Source organism: Scyliorhinus canicula, chromosome 4, assembly GCF_902713615.1.
Source record: "Scyliorhinus canicula chromosome 4, sScyCan1.1, whole genome shotgun sequence".
NCBI classification, from domain to species: Eukaryota; Metazoa; Chordata; class Chondrichthyes; order Carcharhiniformes; family Scyliorhinidae; genus Scyliorhinus; species Scyliorhinus canicula.
Window position 1 is genome coordinate 68,910,875 of NC_052149.1, and position 20,131 is coordinate 68,931,005.

Sequence of the window (20,131 nt, forward strand, 5' to 3'; positions counted from 1 at the left end):
GTACTCCCTATACATACATGACTGTGTGGCAAGATTTAACTTCAACTCCATCTATAACTTTGCAGATGATACGACTGTGGTGGGCCGTATCTCAAAAAACGATGTATCAGACTACAGGAGGGAAATAAATCACTTGGTTGCATGGTGTACCGAAAACAACCTCTCTCTAAATGTTGGAAAGACCAAGGAACTGATTATCGACTTCAGGAAGCGTAGCACAACACACCAATCATCTGCATCATTGGCTCCTAAGTGAAGATGGTCGATAGCTTTAAGTTCCTGGGGGGTCACCATCAGCAACAGTCTGTCCTGGTCCAGCCACGTTGATACAACAGTCAAGAAAGCCCAACAACGACTCTACTTCCCACGGAAGCTGAAGAAATTTGGCATGTCTGCATCGACTCTCACAAACTTCTACAGATGTGCGATAGAGAGCATCCTATCCAGCTGCATCACAGCTTGGTATGGCAACTGCTTGGTCCATGATCACAAGAAACTGCAGAGTGTGGTGATCTCAGCCCAACGCATCACACAAGCTTGCCACCCCCACATTGATTCTGTATACAGCTCCCGCTGCCTCAGGAAGGCAGACAGCATTAGAAGAGACCCCTCCCACCTGGGCATTGTCTTCTTCCAGACCCTTCCATCAGGCAGAAGGTACAGAAGTCTGAAGACCCGCACATCTAGACAAAGGAACAGCTTCTTCCCCATAGCTACAACAACTCCCTCTCAGACTGATCTGTTCCCTGTAAGAACACTATTCACGATGCCCTATGCTGCTCTTGCTCGTGTAGTTGCTTTGTTTGGCTCCTTGTTCCGCACTGTAACCAATCACTGTTTGTCAGTTCTCTTTATCTGAGGAGTCTGAGGAGTCTGAGGAGTCTAGTTACAGGACCAGGATGTGTAAATTGATAGCTGTTCTCATTGCAGTAATACCTGTTACCTGCACCACAATTGATTTGATTTGATTTATTGTCACATGCACTGAAGTACAGTGAAAAGTATTTTTCTGCGGCCGAGGGAACGTACATAGTAGACAAAAAGAATAATCAATGTACCATTGACAAATGGTACATTGATTATTCTTTTTGTCTACTATGTACGTTCCCTCGGCCGCAGAAAAATACTTTTCACTGTACTTCAGTGCATGTGACAATAAATCAAATCAAATCAATTGTGGTGCAGGTAACAGGTATTACTGCAATGAGAACAGCTATCAATTTACACATCCTGGTCCTGTAACTAGACTCCTCAGATGATTACTGCCACTTGTATACTAACAAGGTGACATGTGACTAGGTATATTTATTCGCTCGTCAGTTAGAACACAGTATTAATTCCTGATTCTTAGTGGCCGGTCTGGACTCAATAAAATCTGAGATGGATTTGCAGGTATCATATCATTTAATAATAACTAACTTGCAAGGCTGACTCAATCCATAGGACCTCAGGACACACACACTGTCTTCTGAGAGCCCAGGATAAAGAGAACCTCAGGACAAAGGAACACTGAAGATATACTTCAAATTACATCAAGATTCGCATACAAACTTCCCATTGGTCATTTTACACACCTCCTGACCTGGTCATATATCCTAATTGGCTCACTTCGCATTTTCCCAATCCTGGCCTCTTGTTAGCCAGCATCCTTTTCACTATTCTCTCTACGAGGCAAAGCTCCCCTCCCCCTTCCTAGCCATGCTGTGCTCATCCCTTTGTTCTCTGTCTGTGAACTCATTACCCTCAGGGTCCTACTGTCCATCATATTCGTTTGCTCACTTCCTCAACAGAGGCTGGGTAATTATTTTTAAATTCTCTGATTTGTTAAGAGTGGTGCAAACACAATTTTTAAAATTCATTTATGCGATGTGGGTGTTGCTGGCTAGGCCAGCATTTATTGTGCATCACTAGTTGCCCTTGAGAAGGTGGTGGTGAGCTGCCGTCTTGAACCACTGCAGTCCACATGGTGTAGGTATATCCACAGTGCTGTTAGGGAGAGAGTTCAAGGAATTTGACTGAATGACAACGAAGTAATGGTGATGTATTTCCAAGTCTGGTGGTTTGGAGGTGAATATCCAGGTGATGGTGTTCCCATGTGTCTGCTGCCTTTGTTCTTCGGTATAGTAGCAGTTGTGGGTTTGGAAGATGCTATCTAAAGAGTCTTGGTGAGTTCCTGCAGTGCATCTTTTAGATGGCACACATTCCCGCTACTGTGTTTTGATGGTGGAGGGAGTAAATGTTTGCGGGTGGGGTGTCAATCATGTGGGCTTCTTTGTCATGGGTTGATTCCAGCTTCTTGAGTATTGTTGGATTTGACCTCATCCAGCCAAGTGAAGTGTATGCCATCACACTCCTGGCCTGTGCCTTGTAAATAAATGGTGGACAGGCTTTGGGGGATCAGGAGGCAAGCTACTCACCACAGAATTCCTAGTCTCTAACCTACTTTTGAGCCACAGTATTTATATAGCCGGTCCAGTTCAGTTTCTGGCCAATGGGAATCCCCAGGATGTGGGGAATTCAGCAATGATAATACCGTTAGGGCTGCACGGTAGCACAGTGGGTAGCACTATTGCTTCACAGCTCTAGGATCCTAGGTTTGATTCCCGGCTTGGGCCACTGTCTGTGCGGAATCTGCACGTTCTCCCCGTGTCTGCATGGGTTTCCTCTGGGTGCTCCGGTTTCCTCCCATAAGTCCCGAAAGATGTGCTGTTAGGTAATTTCAACATTCTGTATTCTCCCTTTGTGTACCCGAACAGGCGCGGAATGTGGCGACTTCATTGCAGTGTTAATGTAAGCCTACTTGTGACAATAAAGATTATTATTATTATTATTATATATCAAGGAGCAATGGTTAGATTCTCTCGTTGAAGATGGCAGTTGCCTGGAACTTGTGTGGCATGAGATATTTGCCACTTGCCATCCCAGTCCTGGATATTGTCCACGTCTTGATGCATTTGGACATGGACTGGTTTAGCATCTCTGACATCATGAATGGTGCAGAGCATTGTGCAATCATTGGCAAACATCCTCACGTCTGATCTTGTGATGGAACAAAGATGATTGATGAACGAGCTGAGGATGGTTGGGCCTAGGACACTACCCTGATGAATACTTGTAGTGTTCTTGCATCAGTCCTGGAACTGGGATGATTGACCTCGAACAACCACAACCATCTTCCATTGTGCTACTCGGTATAACTCCAACCAGCTTGAGAATTTTCCCTCTGATTCCCATGAATTTCAGTTTTGCTTGGGCCCCTTGATGTTATATACTTATGAAATACTACATGAATATCAAGGGCAGTCACTCTCGCCTCACCTCTGGAGTTCAGCTCTTTGGTCCATGTTTGAACCAAGGCTAATGGGGTCAGGAACTGAGTCGATAAAAGCAAATTACTGCGGATGCTGGAATTTGAAACCAAAAGAGAAAATGCTGGAAAATCTCCAGGTCTGGCAGCATTTGTAGGAGAGAAAAGAGTTAACGTTTCGAGTCCAGATGACCCTGCAATGTTCTGCACCATTCGCAAGTCCAGAGATGCTGAAGCAGTCCATGTCCAAATGCATCAAGATGAGGACAATATCCAGGATTGGGGTGGCAAGTGGCAAATAACTCATGCCACACAAGTTCCAGGCAACGGCCATCTTCAACAAGAGAGAATCTAACCATTGCTCCTTGATATTTAATGGTATTATCATTGCTGAATTCCCCACTATCAACACTCTGGGGGTTGCCAATTGCCAGAAACTGAACTGGACCAGCCATATAAACATTATGACTCAAAAGTAGGTTAGAGACGAGGAACTGAGTGGCTTTGGCAGAACCCAAACTGGCGTTAGTGAGCAGGTTATCGCTAAGCATGTGCTGTTTAATTGAGCTGTTAATGACCCCTTCCATCACTTATGATCGGGAGTAGAGTGATGTAATGATAATTAGCAGGGTTGGGTTTGTCCTGTTTTTTGTGTACAGGATATACCTGGGCAATTATCCACATTGCGAGGAGACACCAGTGTTGTAACTGTACTGGAACAGCTTGACCAGAGGAAGGAAAGTTCTGGAGCACAAGTCTTCAGTACTATTGCCAGTGTCTTGTCAGGGCCCATAGCCTTTGCAGTATCCAGTGCCTTCAGTTGTTGTCACAAGGAATAAATTGAATTGGCTGAAGAGTGGCATCTGTGATGCAAGGGATCTGCGGAGGAGGGCGAGATAGATAATCCACTTGACACTCTGGATGAAAATTGTTGCATATTCTTCAGCCTAGTTTTTTTGCACTGATGCGCTGGCCTCTCCCATCATTGAGAATTGGGATATTTGTGGAGCCTCCTCCTCCATTGACTTGTTTAATTGTCCAGTATCATTCACGACTGGATGTGGCATCTTTGAAACTTTTGTATTATTGCCAATGTAAAAATCCATTTTTAAATTTTACTTTCGGTTCTTATTTTTGGAACAAAATGTGCAACAGAAACTTGTATTTAAATAGTGATTTTTAGTGTAGTAAATCAGCCTAAGGCGCTTCCAGGAATGTTGTCACTCAAAATTTGACATTGACTACATTAGAAAATATTCACGAAGGTGACTAAAACTTGGTCAAAGAGAGAATTTAAGAAATGACTTAAGGGGGGCAAGAGAAGAACTGTTTAGGGAGGAAAATCCAGAGCTTGAGGCCTAGGCAGCTGAAAGCATGGCCACCATTGGCAGACCAATCAGAACAGGGGATGCTTAAGATCAGGTTTGTAGGAATGCATACATCACAGACGGTCGTGAGGCTGGAAGAGGTTTCAGAAATAGGGACAAATCAGGTCACGGAGGGATTTGAAAATGAGGATGAAAATTTTAAATTTGAATTGTTGGTTAATGGAGAGCAAAGGTAGATTAGCAAGCACAGAGCTGATGGGGACTTTTCCCTGACCTCCAGTTTACAGAGACTGGAAGAAAGGAGGTTGGTCAAGGGTATATTGGAAAAGTCAAGTCTAGAGGTAACAAAGGCAATGTTGAGGGTTTCAGCAGCAGATAAGCGGAGGCAGGGAGAGTCTGGCAATATGATTGAGGTGGAAATAGGTCGTCTTCGTGATGGTGTGGCTATATGGGGACCCGGATTCGATTCCCGGCTTGGGTCACTGTCTGCGCATGTTCTCCCTGTGTCTGCGTGGGTTTCCTCTGGGTGCTCTGGTTTCCTCCCACAAGTCCCGAAAGACATCTGTTAGGTGAATTGGACATTTTGAATTCTCCCTCTGTGTACCCGAACAGGCGTTGGAGTGTGGCAACAATACATAATAGTATTATAAATCATCTATCACAGATTTTTAAAACATCTGTGAAATAGCTGATAAAATTAAATTTTGCATCATGTTTTGAGTGTTATATTTTGATAATTTCAAAGTGAGGAAAATCGGGCAATCGAACTTGTATGGAAGCCATAAAAATGAATATCTTTAGGTATGTGACCCAAGAAAAATATAAATGTATGAATATATACAATTTTTTCCATCTTCCAACCCACAGCCACAATAAATTGAAGGAGTTACCAAATGAGCTCTGGAATTTAAAGAGCTTGCAAAGTCTGCATCTTCAACACAATGAGCTGGAACGGATTCCTGAGAACATTGGTCAACTTGTCCATTTGGAGGAGCTGGTATGTTGCTGAAATTATGGCAAGAGCTTCTAAGGATGTCACAAATGGTTAAATTATAGTTTTTATTTTAGATAAGTGCTAAATGTTAACCAGTACTTAACCTTGACATTGATAGACATGGGGCGTGATCTTCGGGCTCATTACACTCGGGCTCAAGTGCAACGAGGCCGGTGAATAGCGGGAGAGGCCAAAAACGGGAACCGCTGCAACCGACCTGTTCCCCAAGGCGAATTTTGAATCTCTCCCTGTGGGCGAGAAACCAATTATCGTCATTTCCATACATTTAACGAGAGCTACATGTCATCCAATTGCCTCCTGCCATTCACTGGCCTCCAAAGCAAGTGGTCAGGCTGGCGCCAATTAGTACTCCATTTGACAAACGTGAACCTGGCGGAAGGGCTTCTGTGGGGAGCCGAGGAGGGGAGTAGCAATCTTTGCTCACAGGCAAAGAGACCAGGAGTGCTTGGCTTGCCACCCCAGTGCTCAGCGGGGGATGGGTGATCCACCGCAGTGGTGGGCCGCTGTGGGAGGTGCTGGGGTGGGGGGGCAATCGTCGTGGCACCATCATGCCAACCCTTGGATCTCAACCCTATTCTGGGGGCAACTCCTGTCCCTACCCGTCTGCCCCATCGATTACCCATAACCCCCACTGACTGCTGAGACCTCGGACTGACTGGCTGAAGGCAATCACTAATAGGGAATTGGTAATCGTGGTTAGGTCAGCGCTTGACACATGCCAAGTGGGTTCCCGTGGGTAGGCAGGCATGTGGCATGTGGGTGTCATTGCCTAGCATTCCGATCGCACCTTGACACTGTGTGGGAGTCAACACCACACACGCAGCAGCCAACATCTTAACATCCCAGGGGATGGGACACAGCTCCCCGGACAGGACCACGGCCGGAGGATGGGTGGGTTCCACGGGGAGGGGCTAGGGTTGCCTGGAGGGACAGGCAACGGGTCAAGGGGTCAGCCTGCATTGCGGAAGAAAGTGAAGCATCATGATGTTTGTGCAAAGACTTGTTTAATGTGCTGCACAATACCCCATTTCAGATAGTGCTGCCCCAACCCCAGCGCCCTCAGTGATGCTCAACATACCTGCCCTTCTAGCTCTACCACAATGACTTGGTGTTTCCCCTGGATGCACATCTGAGGTGGAGTGTCCCATGGCCTTCGATGCCCCTGGCAGGCGTCCTCTGTGGCTGGGGGGTCCCGGCTCACTTGTTGACGGCACATGCATAGTCGTGCCGCTCTGTCCTGTGTGCTGACCCCGAGACGTGGCCTCATCAGAGGGGTGGAACTCTAGAGTGCTGGTGGCTACCGTTGCCGCCCAATGGGACAGGCCCAGATTGGCACTCAGCGCCTCTCCTCCCGGTCAATGCCCATAGGGCCCTGGGGTTCACCTTGGGACGGAGGGGCAGCTGGTTTGGGCCTCGGCTGCCCCTGCACCATCTGGCTCTGCCAGCCCTGGTGGTTCCCCATAGTCTGCACCATCACGTTGACGCCTTCCGCAATGCTCCTCAGTGACTGGGACACACCCCCCAGTGACCGCGCCATGCTCTTCAGTGCCTCAGCCCGGCCCACCTGCGCCTGGACAAGCTCTGTAGCGCCATCTGATAGCAGGACATCTCCCGCAGAACCCCATCAAGGTCGGCCTGGTACTAGGTGACATCCCCCAGTGAGGCAGACATACTGCCGAGATCCTCAACCATGGCTATCACCGACTGCGCACTGCCTTGGACTCCTTCACTCATGGTGCTGACATTGTGCACCCTGCTCTCCAGTGCAATCACCATCCAAGCAGTGTTGGCCTCGGTGCCACTCATTGCTGGCGCCATCTCCTGCACCCGTAGCTTCTGGGACTCCCTCAAATGGCTATGGATCTAATGGAGTGATGCTGGCATCTCCCTCTGAACGTTCAGGTTGGTCCTTAACGTCTCCATCAGCCCCAGGTAACTCTGCTCCAGAGGCTCAGCATCAGGCTGGGACCCAGCTGGGTCCAGGGAACCAGCAGACCTCCAACTGCTGTCTTGCCTGGGGGCTCCTGCCTCCACCCTGTGTACATCAGCAGCAGTGTGGTGTTCATCAAATTGTGCCTCAGAAGCCTGACCACGAACATTTCCCACCGTCATGTGTGTTTCTGTGCTGGTGGAGGGTGGGGATGACAGTTGTTCCGCGACTATAACAGTTGCATCCTCGGAGCTCTCCTCCGAGATGATCTCTCCGGAGTCAGGAGAGGAGGCCACCTGGGATGGGCTGGCACCATCGGCTGCTGGACCTGTGGGAGAATGGACATGTGGTCAGTGGGAGGGATGGGTCAGTCAGCAAGGAAATCGCTACTCACGTTTGACAGGTCTACCAGGTGGAGTCTGGTGGTGTCTCACCTCTGTGGTGTCCGCAAGACTCCATGTGGCTGACCGATCTATCTTCAGCCACGCCAGCCACCTCCCAAGACCTGCTCCTCGAAGGAGGTGAGGATTCTTTAGCTAGGCACAACACCGCCTGCCTGGGTTCTCTCCTGCTGATTATGGGAGAGCTCTTCCTGAAGGTACACAGAGAGGGGCATCGTTAGCCACCTGCGTGGTTAACAGTTGTGGGGGGGCGGGTGTGAAGGGAGTGTTGGGGTGGAGGGAAGGTTGAAGCGGTGGGTGGATGGAGTGCTGAAGGGGGAGGGGTTGGAGGGAGGGTTGGTTGTCGCCTGGGTGGTTGCTCCCTTGGGGGATTGGGGCACCCCCCCCGGCCTCCACCATGTCTAGGAGCCTCCCAGGTCAGCACCCCCGAATCTTTGAGGCTGGTCTCCTCGGCGCCATTGTTGCGAGCTGGATGGGGTTGGCTGAGCAAGTATAGCCTAAGTGCTGCTTGACCTTGTTAGCAGGGAGCTGGCAAGCGCGGTCCTGGCAAATCAGCTAATGGGCCGGCATTTGAAAGACCCGTGAGGACTCGTTAAGTGGACCAATTAACATTGAATAGTGTTGCCGGCCTTGCTGGGCCGAGCGCCAGGAAGCCTGCGGCAATTCCCGCTCCCTACAGAACTTGGACATTTTTCTGGACAATCGCATCCACAGTCTCAATTTCATTTTGCTTCATCTTACATTTGGGGTTCTCTATTAACCTCGGTTGGTGAGCATTGTTGTTTTCTGTATATTAAATAATACAGTAAATGTTTAGAATTGAAATGGGACATTGGGTGGGATTCTCCGACCCCCCACCGGGTCGGAGAATCGGCGGGGGGTCGGCGTGAATCCTGCCCCCGGCGGCCGCCGAATTCTCTGGCACCAGCGATTCGGCGGGGACTGGAATCGCGCTGCGGTGGTCGCTCCCCCCCCCTCCCCCCCCCGGCAATTCTCCGGCCAACAATGGGCCGATGTCCCGCTACTGTAATGCCGGTCCCGCTGGCGTGAATTAAACCACCTCCCTTACCTGCGGGGCCAGGTGGAGCGGGGGGGGGGGGGGTGATTTGGCTCCGGGGTGTCCCCACGGTGGCTGGGCCCGCGATTAGGTCCCACTGATCCGCGGGCGGGCCTCTGCCATGGGGGCACTCTTTCTGCTCCGCGTCGACCATCAACCTCCGCGATGGAGGTGACGCCCGCGCATGCACGGGGTGATATCAGCAAACGCTGACGCTCCCGCTCATGCGCGGAATAACACCGGCTGGTGGAGTCCCTTCGGCCCCACTGGCGTGGTGCCAAAGGTCTTCCACGCCAGCCAGCAGGGCGCAAACCACTCCTAGCCCCTAAAGGTGAGGGCTTGGCCCCTAAAGGTGCGGAATCCTCCACACCTTTTGGGGCGGCCCGACGCTGGAGTGGTTCACACCACTCCATCCCGCTGGGGCCCCTCGCCCCGCCGGGTAGGGGAGAATCCCGCCCATTATCTTTGATGCATAAGTAAGGAGTGGAGAAAGAGACCAGCTTGAATGATGAGACCTGTATATAATATAGGTACTTGTAATGCTGTAACCACTCTTCAATTTTGCTTTTTCTCTCAATAGATTTATTGTCATTTGAGGATTTCAAGAGATACTCCCAGGGAAATAGATTTCTAGACTAAAAGCGACATGGAGAGAGCTTGAGGGTATGGCGTTGAGGTAGATGATCAGCCATGATCATTCTGCCGGGAGCAGGCTCGAAGGGCCAAATGACGTATTCCTCCAATTTTCTTTGTTTCTATGAAAAACCTCCATAATTTGTAATTGTGACCTCCCTTTGCTTTCTGCTGAGCTCTTGCAGTGTTACAGAAATAGGTAAACCATGGTCTAGTTTAGTCTGCAGAAGGATGGCATGTAGCAAGCCCTGAACTACCTGAGAATAACGTCACTAAGACTCTGAAACAAAAACAGAAAATGCTGGAAATATATAGTCGAACAGCCAGAATACATGGAGAGCACAAATAAAATTAACATTTCAACCCATGCCACAGAGGATTTATCAGTTGCACATAAATCTGAGTGAAACTACTGTGGAGTTGCTCACAGTGAGCTAAATGATGCAGAATGACAGGAGTGTTAAATTATATGGGTGCCGCTGTGTCATTTTTGAAGCAATGCAGTCTAATTATCGTTGAGTAACCATAGGCTGTAGTTAGTTAACTTGATTAAGGAAATTTGGAAAATTAATGCATTTGTTAGATTCAGTCTACTTTGAAATATAGGTCAGGAGCATATATAACATTGTAGGATTGTTTTGCATTTGTAACAGAGTGCAAGATCTGTCTCTATTCTTCACTCTTGTTAGGGGTGAAAATATTCACGTGAAGACCCGAGTACAGGTTTAAAAAAAGCAGTTTATTATGTCAGAATTCTGGGAGGGAAGGTCTCAGACTCCGCCGCATTTGACAGCACCTTCTCTCACTTGAGCTCAAGCTCACCGGGTTAATATACAGATTCAAGGGGCGGAATTAGTTGTTTTCTCATTTATATACAACCAATCAACTACATTCGCGTCACACTTAATACATTCAGTCATTCATCACATATATGGTTAAAGTGGGTGTTGTCTTACCCGCCCCTAACTTCATACAGAAGTCATTCAAAACTAACAATGTGTCCTGTCTACAGCTGTAGACCTTGAGCTTTATCAACGATGCATTGCATGTCTTGTTCTGTGAAGCTGTTATCAACGGCTATTGGGACACTCCCTATAAATACTCACGCTTTGGTCTCATGAGACAATTTACTGGGAATGTGGCTTGTTCAGCCATTTTGTGTCATTAATATCACAAAATAGCTAACAGCCATTTTGTGTCAACATAAGAACATAAGAACTAGGAGCAGGAGTAGGCCATCTGGCCCCTCAAGCCTGTCCGCCATTCAATTAGATCATGGCTGATCTTTTTTGGACTCAGCTCCACTTTCCGGCCCGAACACCATAACCCTTAATCCCTTTATTCTTCAAAAAACTATCTATCTTTACCTTTAAAACATTTAATGAAGGAGCCTCAACTGCTTCACTGCGCAAGGAATTCCATAGATTCACAACCCTTTGGGTGAAGATGTTCCTCCTAAGCTCAGTCCTAAATCTACTGTGTTGTTCCTTGTGTCTTAATAAAGCTCGTAGTCTCAAAGTTGGAGAAGATGCTTTATTGTGAATTTGTTCCGTCTTCAGAGCCTAACTTACGGCTACCTCAAATGCTGTCTGCCTGTGTCTGTGTCCTGCTACCAGTTCTCCCTTCCGTGAAGTGTGTCCTCACTTCCTGTCCCTGTGTATTTACAGCTCTCCCGTGCTCCCTCTAGTGCTTGCTTAGTTGTATTGCATCTACTCAGATCTACAATCACCACATCCCCCTTGTTTCTTTACATATTTTCTGGACATCGTTAAAGAAAATTGTACAAAACAGTTAGATTACTTACGGTATGTGTATCTATACAAGAGATGGTGCTATTGTATATTTTACAAAACCAATTTATATTTTATGAGTCCAATCGTAATAAAAACATTTATGAGTCCAAACTTGATGAATTTGTTCATTGAGTTTTTTCTTTTTCGTTGTTGACGTGGTGAATGTTGTCGGTGTTCTTGTTATTTTAAGTAACCAATACGTCATCCCGAGGTGTTTGCATGGTCGAACCACTGATGTTGACTGACATGGACTTTTTTCTGTGCTTGTGGTATCGATTTAGTATGTCATCTGCCTTGAAAGCTGGTGTGCTTGCTTGTTCTGGAGCAGATGTGAGTTTGTGCGATTTGTTGTCATCCCATGGCATGTTTGTCGTCTTGTCATTGTTTTGCAGTGTGCTGTGGCATTGTCCTTCATGTGTAGAGTTGTACCATTTTGTACAAGTCGTTGTTTCATTGCTGTTGTTTCTGTCGTTCCTGTCTTTGTTGTTTTCGTTGCCGTTCTTGTTGCTGTTTTTGTCGTTTCTGTCTTTCTTGTTATCGCTATCTTTCTTATGCTTCTTGTTGGTTTTGTTGTTCTTCTTGTAGTTTTTGTCGTTGTGCTTGTAGTTTTTGTTGGTGCTGTTGTTGTTCTTGTTTCTGCAGTGCTTCTTGCGATTTTTGTTGTTCTTGTCGCGCTTCATGTTGCTTTTGTTCTTGCTGTTGTTGTTCTCGTTTCTGCTGTGCTTCTTTTGGCTTTTGTTTTTCTTGTTATGCTCAATGAGTGTCCCTTGTGGATAATTTGAGTCATTGGACGTTTCGTCGCGAGAATGGTGAGAATGATCTGATGTTGCATTGATGCTGGTGACATCAGTCATTTGTGGTGGATTTGATTCGTCATCTTTGTTTTCTTGGTGCTCCTCTTCTGGAGTCAAATGCTTCACGATTTCATTTGACGCGATCTCTCTGGACTCTTGGTGCTCCTCTTCTGGAGTCAAAATCTTCATGATTTCAATTGACGTGGTCTCTCTGGACTCTTGGTGCTCCTCTTCTGGAGTCAAAATCTTCATGGTTTCTGTTGATGTGGTCTCACTGGACTCTTGGTGCTCTTCTTCTGGAGTCAAAATCTGCATGGTTTCTATTGGTGTGGTCTCTCTGGACTCTTGGGTGGCCCTACTCTGTTCTTCTGTACAGACAAGCTGAGAACTGTCAGTCTCGCTGTGATCCTGTACGTCGAGTGTGATCACCTTGTCACTGTTTTCGCATGCAGTGGGTAGATGTACATTGTCTTCTTCTTGATTATGTGAGCTTGGTAGACTTTCATAGTCTGCTTGCGGCTGCTCAGATACGGCGGGTTGACCTTCATGGTCTTGTTCATGCATGGTGTTCGCCAGGGAGTGTTTGCTTGCTTCCCTTTTGGAGTCTTTCATCACTCTCACTGTGGAGCCTGTCATCGCTCTCTCTGTGGAGTCTTTCTGTGCTCTCTGTGTGTCTTCGTCTTGGGTATTGCTGTCATCAAATGTATCGACGATCTGCCATGGCACCATGGTGTTGGATTAATCTACCACGAGCAGATTCGTGTTGAGCTTTGCGACCGTGTCGCTGATGCTGAGATCAGCATATCCGAATAACTCAGTCATGTCTGAGTAGTATTCTTCGAAAACCAAATCATCTTTTTTTGCTTCGGATGTGGTATCGTTGTCGTCTTCATTTTTTGCATATCCGAATAACTCAGCCATGTCTGAGTAGTATTGTTCGAAAAACAAATCATCTTTTTTTGTTTCGGATTTCTTTTTGTTCTCTTCACTTTGGGTGGTGCAGACTGCTTTTTCCAGGGTGTTGTGAGAGTTATTTTCAACTGCTGGTTTAAGTTCAGGCGTTTTTCTGTGTTCTGAGGCAAGAAAATTTGGTTTTACAGCTTTAAGTATCTTGTTTTCAATTTTCGGGCATTTCCCTTTTAAGTAGGCGTGGTACGGATGCTCAGACGTCATGACGCTCATGACGTCATGCGTAGGAATCAATTGCGCATGCGCAAATCGGCCTTCCTTTACTGTGCGGTTTTGTGTCCACTGCGCATACGCAGATTTTAGTTCTTTGTCTCCCAGAGACGGTAAAATGTGCTCCGACGCCATTTTATTGCGGATTTCAGCATTTTTTTCCCCTGAAAGTTGTAAGTTACCTTTTCCTTGCGATCTGTACTGGATTTCAGCGTTTTGGCTTTGTGAAAAATCTTTTTGATCTGTACTTTTCACTCGCGATTTCTTGACTGAACCCTTTCTGTTTTGATAGTGATTGTTTGAGTTTTGCATCACTCAGTCTCTGTGCAGTTTGGCCTCTGAGCATACCGTGCTGTTCAAATTCCATACAGTACTCTTCAAATTTTTTTAGTATTATTTGTAAGTTGTTGCTGTCTTCAGCTTTTGAGTATTTAAATCCATTATATACTTTCCTAGCTTCATGTCCTGCGATGAGCATTGCTATTTTAATTTTGTCTGAGGCTGCTGCTAAATCATTAGCTATGATATAAAAATCGAACATTTGTTTAAATATTTTCTAGACATTTCTTACATTGCCGGTCATGTCCAGCTGAGGTGGGCGTCCAAGCCACATCCTCGAATAAGCGATGTCTTCCCAAGTCGAATGTCCAGTAGGAGTTTTTCTTGCCATTTTGGTCTTTCTGTGTCTGCAGCTGAGTTGTCTTGTAGTTAGCGTCTGAAGCCAGTCCTGGTACCATGTGTTGTTCCTTGTGTCTTAATAACACTCGTAGTCTCAAAGTTGGAGAAGATGCTTTATTGTGAATTTGTTCTGTCTTCAGAGCTTAACTTACGGCTACCTCAAATGCTGTCTGTCTGTGTCCTGCTACCAGTTCTCCCTTCTGTGAAGTGTGTCCTCACTTCCTGTCCCTGTGTATTTATAGCTCTCCCGTGCTCCCTCTAGTGCTTGCTCAGTTGTATTGCATCTACTCAGATCTACAATCACTACATCTACTTCCCCTTATTTTGAGGCTATGCCCCCTAGTTCTGCTTTCACCCGCCAGCGAAAACAACCTGCCCGCATCTATCCTATCTATTCTCTTCATAAATTTATACGTTTCTATAAGATCCCCCCGCATCCTTCTAAATTTCAATGCGTACAGTCCCAGTCTACTCAACCTCTCTTCGTAATCTAACTCCTTCAATTCTGGGATTAACCTAGTGAATTTCCTGCACACCCTCCAGCGCCAGTACGTCTTTTCTCGGGTAAGGAGACCAAAACTGAACACAATACTCCAGGTGTGGCCTCACTAACATCTTATACAATTGCAGCATAACCTCCCTAGTCTTAAACTCCATCCCTATAACAATGAAAGACAATATTCCATTTGCCTCCTTAATCACCTGTTGCACCTGTAAACCAATTTTTTGCAACTCATGCACGAGCACACCCAGGTCTCTGCACAGCGGCATGTTTTAAAATATATTATCATTTAAATAATAATCCCTTTAGCTATTATTCCTACCAAAATGGATAACCTCACATTTGTCAACATTGTATTCCATCTGCCAGAACCTAGCCCATTCACTTAATCTATCCAAATCCCTTTGCAGACTTCTGGTATACTCTGCACTTTTTGCTTTACCACTCATCTTAGTGTCGTCTGCAAACTTGGACATATTGCACTTGGTCCCCAACTCAAATTATCTATGTCAATTGTGAACAATTGTGGGCCCAACATTGAACCTTGAGGGATACCACTAGCTACTGATTGCCAACCAGAGAAACACCCATTAATCCCCACTCTTTGCTTTCTATTAATTAACCAATCCTCTATCCATGCTTAATGCCATGCATCTTTATCTTATGCAGCAATCTTTTGTGTGGCACCTTGTCAAAAGCTTTCTGGAAATCCAGATATACCACATCCTTTGGATCCCCGTTATCTACCCCCCCCTCCCCCGGTTAATGTCCTCAAAAAATTCCACTAAATTAGTTAGACATGACCTGCCCTTTATGACCCCATGCTGCGTCTGCCCAATGGGACAATTTCCAACTAGATGCCTTACTATTTCTTCCTTGATGATAGATTCCAGCATCTTCCCTACTGCCGAAGTTAAGCTATCTGGCCTATAATTACCCACTTTCTGCCTACCTCCTTTTTTTAAACCGTGGTGTCACGTTTGCTAATTTCCAATCCGCTGGGACCATCCCAGAGTCTAGTGAATTTTGGTAAATTATCACCAGTGCATTTGCAATTTCCCTAGCCATCTCTTTTAGCACTCTGGGATGCATTCCATCAGGGCCAGGAGACTTGTCTATCTTTAGCCCCATTAGCTTGCCCATCACTACCTCCTTAGTGATAACAATCATCTCAAGTTCCTCACCTGTCATAGCCTCATTTCCATCAGTCACTGGCATGTTATTTGTGTCTTCCACTGTGAAGACCGACCCAAAAAACCTGTTCAGTTCCTCAGCCATTTCCTCATTTCCCATTATTAAATCTCCCTTCTCATCCTCTAAAGGACCAATATTTGCCTTAGCCACTCTTTTTTGTTTTATATATTTATAGAAACTTTTACTGGCAGTTTTTATATTCTGAGCAAGTTTACTCTCATAATCTATCTTGCTCTTCTTTATACTATCTTTGTCTTTTTTGACAGTACTGTGCATACACTATCAATTTCTACAAATTGCCTCTTCTAGACAGGCATATAAGCCAATGAGTATCTTTTGTTTCATCAGAACTATTCAAAAGTAATATAGGAGCACAAATGTAATTACAGGGCCACCTATAATTTATATCATAGTCCAGTATCACAAAATGCCCTCCAACACTCTCATCTTTCTTTCCTCCCCTTTCTGTTGGTTGCTTACCTCTGTTTTCTTCCTTCCCAATACCCTCTTCTGTTTTCTCATTTTAACATCTTCAACTCACTCTGTTTCTTACCTTCTCCTCATCTTCATTTTTCCACTCTCTTCTTTCTCCAAGCACACAATTTCTATCTTCCCTGTTTCTCTCCTCTATTTTCTCACCTAATCATTCTGTATGACCTTGGTTGGATCCTTATTACCTTCTTTACCATTTCTCCCTTCTGCCCTCTTTACTGTCTACCTCCTCCATTCTGTACCTCTCTCCTATTATCCCTTCAATCACATCTACTGCTCTTTCTCCAAAAGACATGGTCCTAGATTCTCCCATGAGGGGAAATATCCTCTCAGTGTTTACCTTGTCAAGACCCCTAAGAATCCTATATGTTTCAATGAGATCACCTCTCTTCTAAATTCCAATGAGTAGAGACCGAACCTGTTTAATCTTTGCTGAGAAGACAATCCTTCCACACCAGGGAACATCCTAGTGAACCTTTTCTGAACCACTCCATTGAAATAATATCTATCCTTTAAAAAGAGGACCAAAACTGCTCCCTGTACTCCATGTGGTCTCACCAGTATCTTGTCTTGTGGTCCAGACTTCCTTACTCTTATACTGCAACCCCCTTGAAATCAGGGCCAGCATTCCATTAGCCTTCTTGATTACCTGCTGCACTGTGTGCTAGCTTTCTGTGCACAAGTACTCCCAAGCCCCTTTGAGCATTTAAATGTTCTCTATTTAAATAATACTCTGCTTTTGTTTTCGCTTCCAAAATGAATAACTTCACATTTACCTACAATATACCCCATTTGCCAATGTTTTGCCCATCTATCAATATCTCTGAAAACTATTTGTATCCCTCTCACAACTTGTCTTTCCACCTATTTTTGTGTCATCTGTAAATTTGGCTACAGTACATTCGCTTCCTTCCTCCAAGTCATTTTATATTGTAAACAGTTACGGTCCCAGCATGTTCCCTGTGGAACTCCACTGGTTACATGTCGCCAACCTTAAAAAGAACCCCTTATTTCTACTCGCTGTTTCCTGGCCATTGGCCAGTTCTCTATCCATGACAATATACGACCTCCACCACCATGGACTTAACTTTTTGTGAGGAACCTTGTCAAATGCCTTCTGGAAGTCCAGATGCAACACATCTACTGGTTCCTCTCTAGCCACTCTGGTTGTGACTGCCTCGAAAAACTCTAATAAATTAGTCAGACATGAAGCAATGCTGACTCTGCTTGATTAGATTATGATTTTCGGTGGTGGAGGGATTAAATGTTTGTGGAAGGGGTAGCAATCAAGCGGATTGCCTTCTCCTGGGTGGTGTCAAGCTTCCGAGCTGCACTCGTACATGCAAATGGAGAGTACTCCATTATGCTCTTAATAGATGGCGGACAGGCTTTGGGGAGCCAGGAGGTGAGTTACTCACTGCAGGATTTCTAGCCTTTGACCTGCTCTGGTAGCCACAGTACTTGGCTAGCCCAGTTCAGTTTCTGGTCAATGGTAACCCCCAGTATGTTGTTAGTTTGAAAACTATACATTTGTAAAGCCAAGGAGGGAGTAAAGGAGTATTGTATTTTAATCAAACTTTTCATATTAAATAATTTTTTTTCTTGTTGTTAAAAACCAATTAGCAATCCTGTGACTGTTCCTCCACGTTTTCCTAAAAAGTAAAACTTATGGGCAGGGATTCTCTGCCGGTGTGATTCTCCGTTTTGCCGGCGTGATTCTCCGGTTTCCCGATGACATGGGGCTGACTCACAATGGGGAACCCCATTGACCGGCCGGCGTAATGGAGAATCCCGCCAGCGGGCCAAGGCTGAAAAGTGGTGTGGCGTGGCAGAGAATCCAGCCCATGATCTTTGTGTCAGGGTTTCATTTTGGAATTTTCCCGTCCAATAGTAACACCAAGTGAGTCGTAACATAATACCACAAAATAAACTTTACTGTACAGTCAGAAAAGTATCTGTACTCAGGATATTTAGAATCAACATGAGGTACAATGTGAATTAAGAGGCAAACTAGTTGAACACAACACTCTATACAATAAATCACTAGCTTTCGGAGCACTGCTCCTTCCTCAGGTGAATGAAGATGTGGGTTCCAGAGGACAATCGCCAGGCAGGAATATTTCCTTCCAGTCGGGGAACATTTCAGCAGTCAAGGGCATTCAGCCTCTGATCTCTGGGTAAGCGTTCTCCAAGGCGGCCTTCAGGACGTGCGACAACACAGAATCGCAGAACAGAAATTTATAGCCAAGTTCCGCACACATGAGTACGACCTCAACCGGGATCTTGGATTCATGTTGCATGACATTCACCCCCCACCATCTGGCCTGGACTTGCGAAATCCTACCAACTGTCCTGGTTTGAGACAATTCACACCTCTTTAACCTGGGATTACCCCTCTCTCTGGATCTGTAAAGACTTAATTACCTGCAAATGCTTGCATTCAAAGCATTGTCTTGCATCTTTGACTTTGTCTATATACATGTTTCTGGAACCTACCACTTCAGTAAGAAGTCTTACAACACCAGGTTAAAGTCCAACAGGTTTGATTCAAACACGAGCTTTCGGAGCGCAGCTCCTTCCTCAGGTGAATGAAGAGGTGAGGAATGAAGGTAAGGGATTCAAAAATGAAGGTCCTCATTCACCTGAGGAAGGAGCAGTGCTCCGAAAGCTCGTGTTTGAATCAAACCTGTTGGACTTTAACCTGGTGTTGTAAGACTTCTTACTGTGCTCACCCCAGTCCAACGGCGGCATCTCCACATCATGGCTACCACTTCATTCACCTGAGGAAGGAGCAGTGCGCCGAAAGCTAGTGATTTGAAACAAACCTGTTGGACTTTAGCCTGGTATTTTAAGACTTCTTACTGTTTCAAGAATGCTATTGCAGTGTCTCAGAACTAACAGCCGCACGTTAGCTTCTTATCTTGTTCCTGACTGACCATTGAATTGCTCCTCAATGACCCTTGAACTGATTTGGGTGACATACCAAAAGAGGACCCCACCCTTGTAACTAGGCAGGTTCAAACGTAACAAGTATTGAAACAGCATGTGCCCTGATTGTAACTTACAAAACGCATGGAATAACAGAAAATGATTTCAGGACTCATAATATTGGGCTAAAAGAATTAACAGCATTATAATAATAATGATCTTTATTCTCACAAGTAGGCATACATTAACACTGTAATGAAGTTACTGTGAAAAGCACCTAGTCGCCACATTCCGACGCCTGTTTGGGTACACAGATGGAGAATTCAGAATGTCCAAAGTACCTAACAGCACGTCTTTTGGAACTTGTGGAGGAAACCCACGCAGACATGAGGAGAATGTGCAGCCTCTGCACAGGCAGTAACCCAAGCCAGGTATCTAACCTGGGATCCTGGTGCTGTGAAGCAACAGTGCTACCCACTGTGCTACCTTGCTGGCCCATTAAAACTCATTGACTTTTAAAAGCATGCTTTGTTAATAGCAGAGGTAGTATAAGGAAGGAGGTTACTCCAATTACTCCAACATAAAACGGCAATGTTATAGAACGGGCTACAAGTGGCAAGCGCGAGCATTTGACGAAAACATGGATTACAGCAGCCCCAGCTCGACACTTCTGCATCATCGGGACTCTCACTTGCATATTATTGGAGCTCCAGCTTTGGAACTGGATTTTCAATGGCAACACAGGCCCGGAGAGGGAAATGGCAAGAGAGCGTCTGAGAGTGCGAGGTTCGGCAAGTGGGTCTGTTGTGGAGGGAGAGAGGGCATATTTTGGATGGTTGGGGAGGAAGAGGATCTGCAGCGACCAGAAGGATCAGGAAGCAGCACGCTAGCACAGTGGTT

General features: G+C 45.8%; 1 protein-coding gene across 2 annotated transcripts in view; it reads left to right on the top strand.

Annotated features, from left to right (window-relative positions):
- The window catches only part of lrrc40 (leucine rich repeat containing 40), a 138,584-nt gene that overhangs the window by 28,780 nt on the left and 89,673 nt on the right, over positions 1–20,131 (top strand). For both annotated transcript variants that reach the window (XM_038794400.1, XM_038794399.1), the window contains exon 4: positions 5,503–5,632. In XM_038794400.1, coding sequence (XP_038650328.1) covers positions 5,503–5,632 — 130 coding nt within the window. The remainder of the gene's footprint in view (positions 1–5,502; positions 5,633–20,131) is intronic.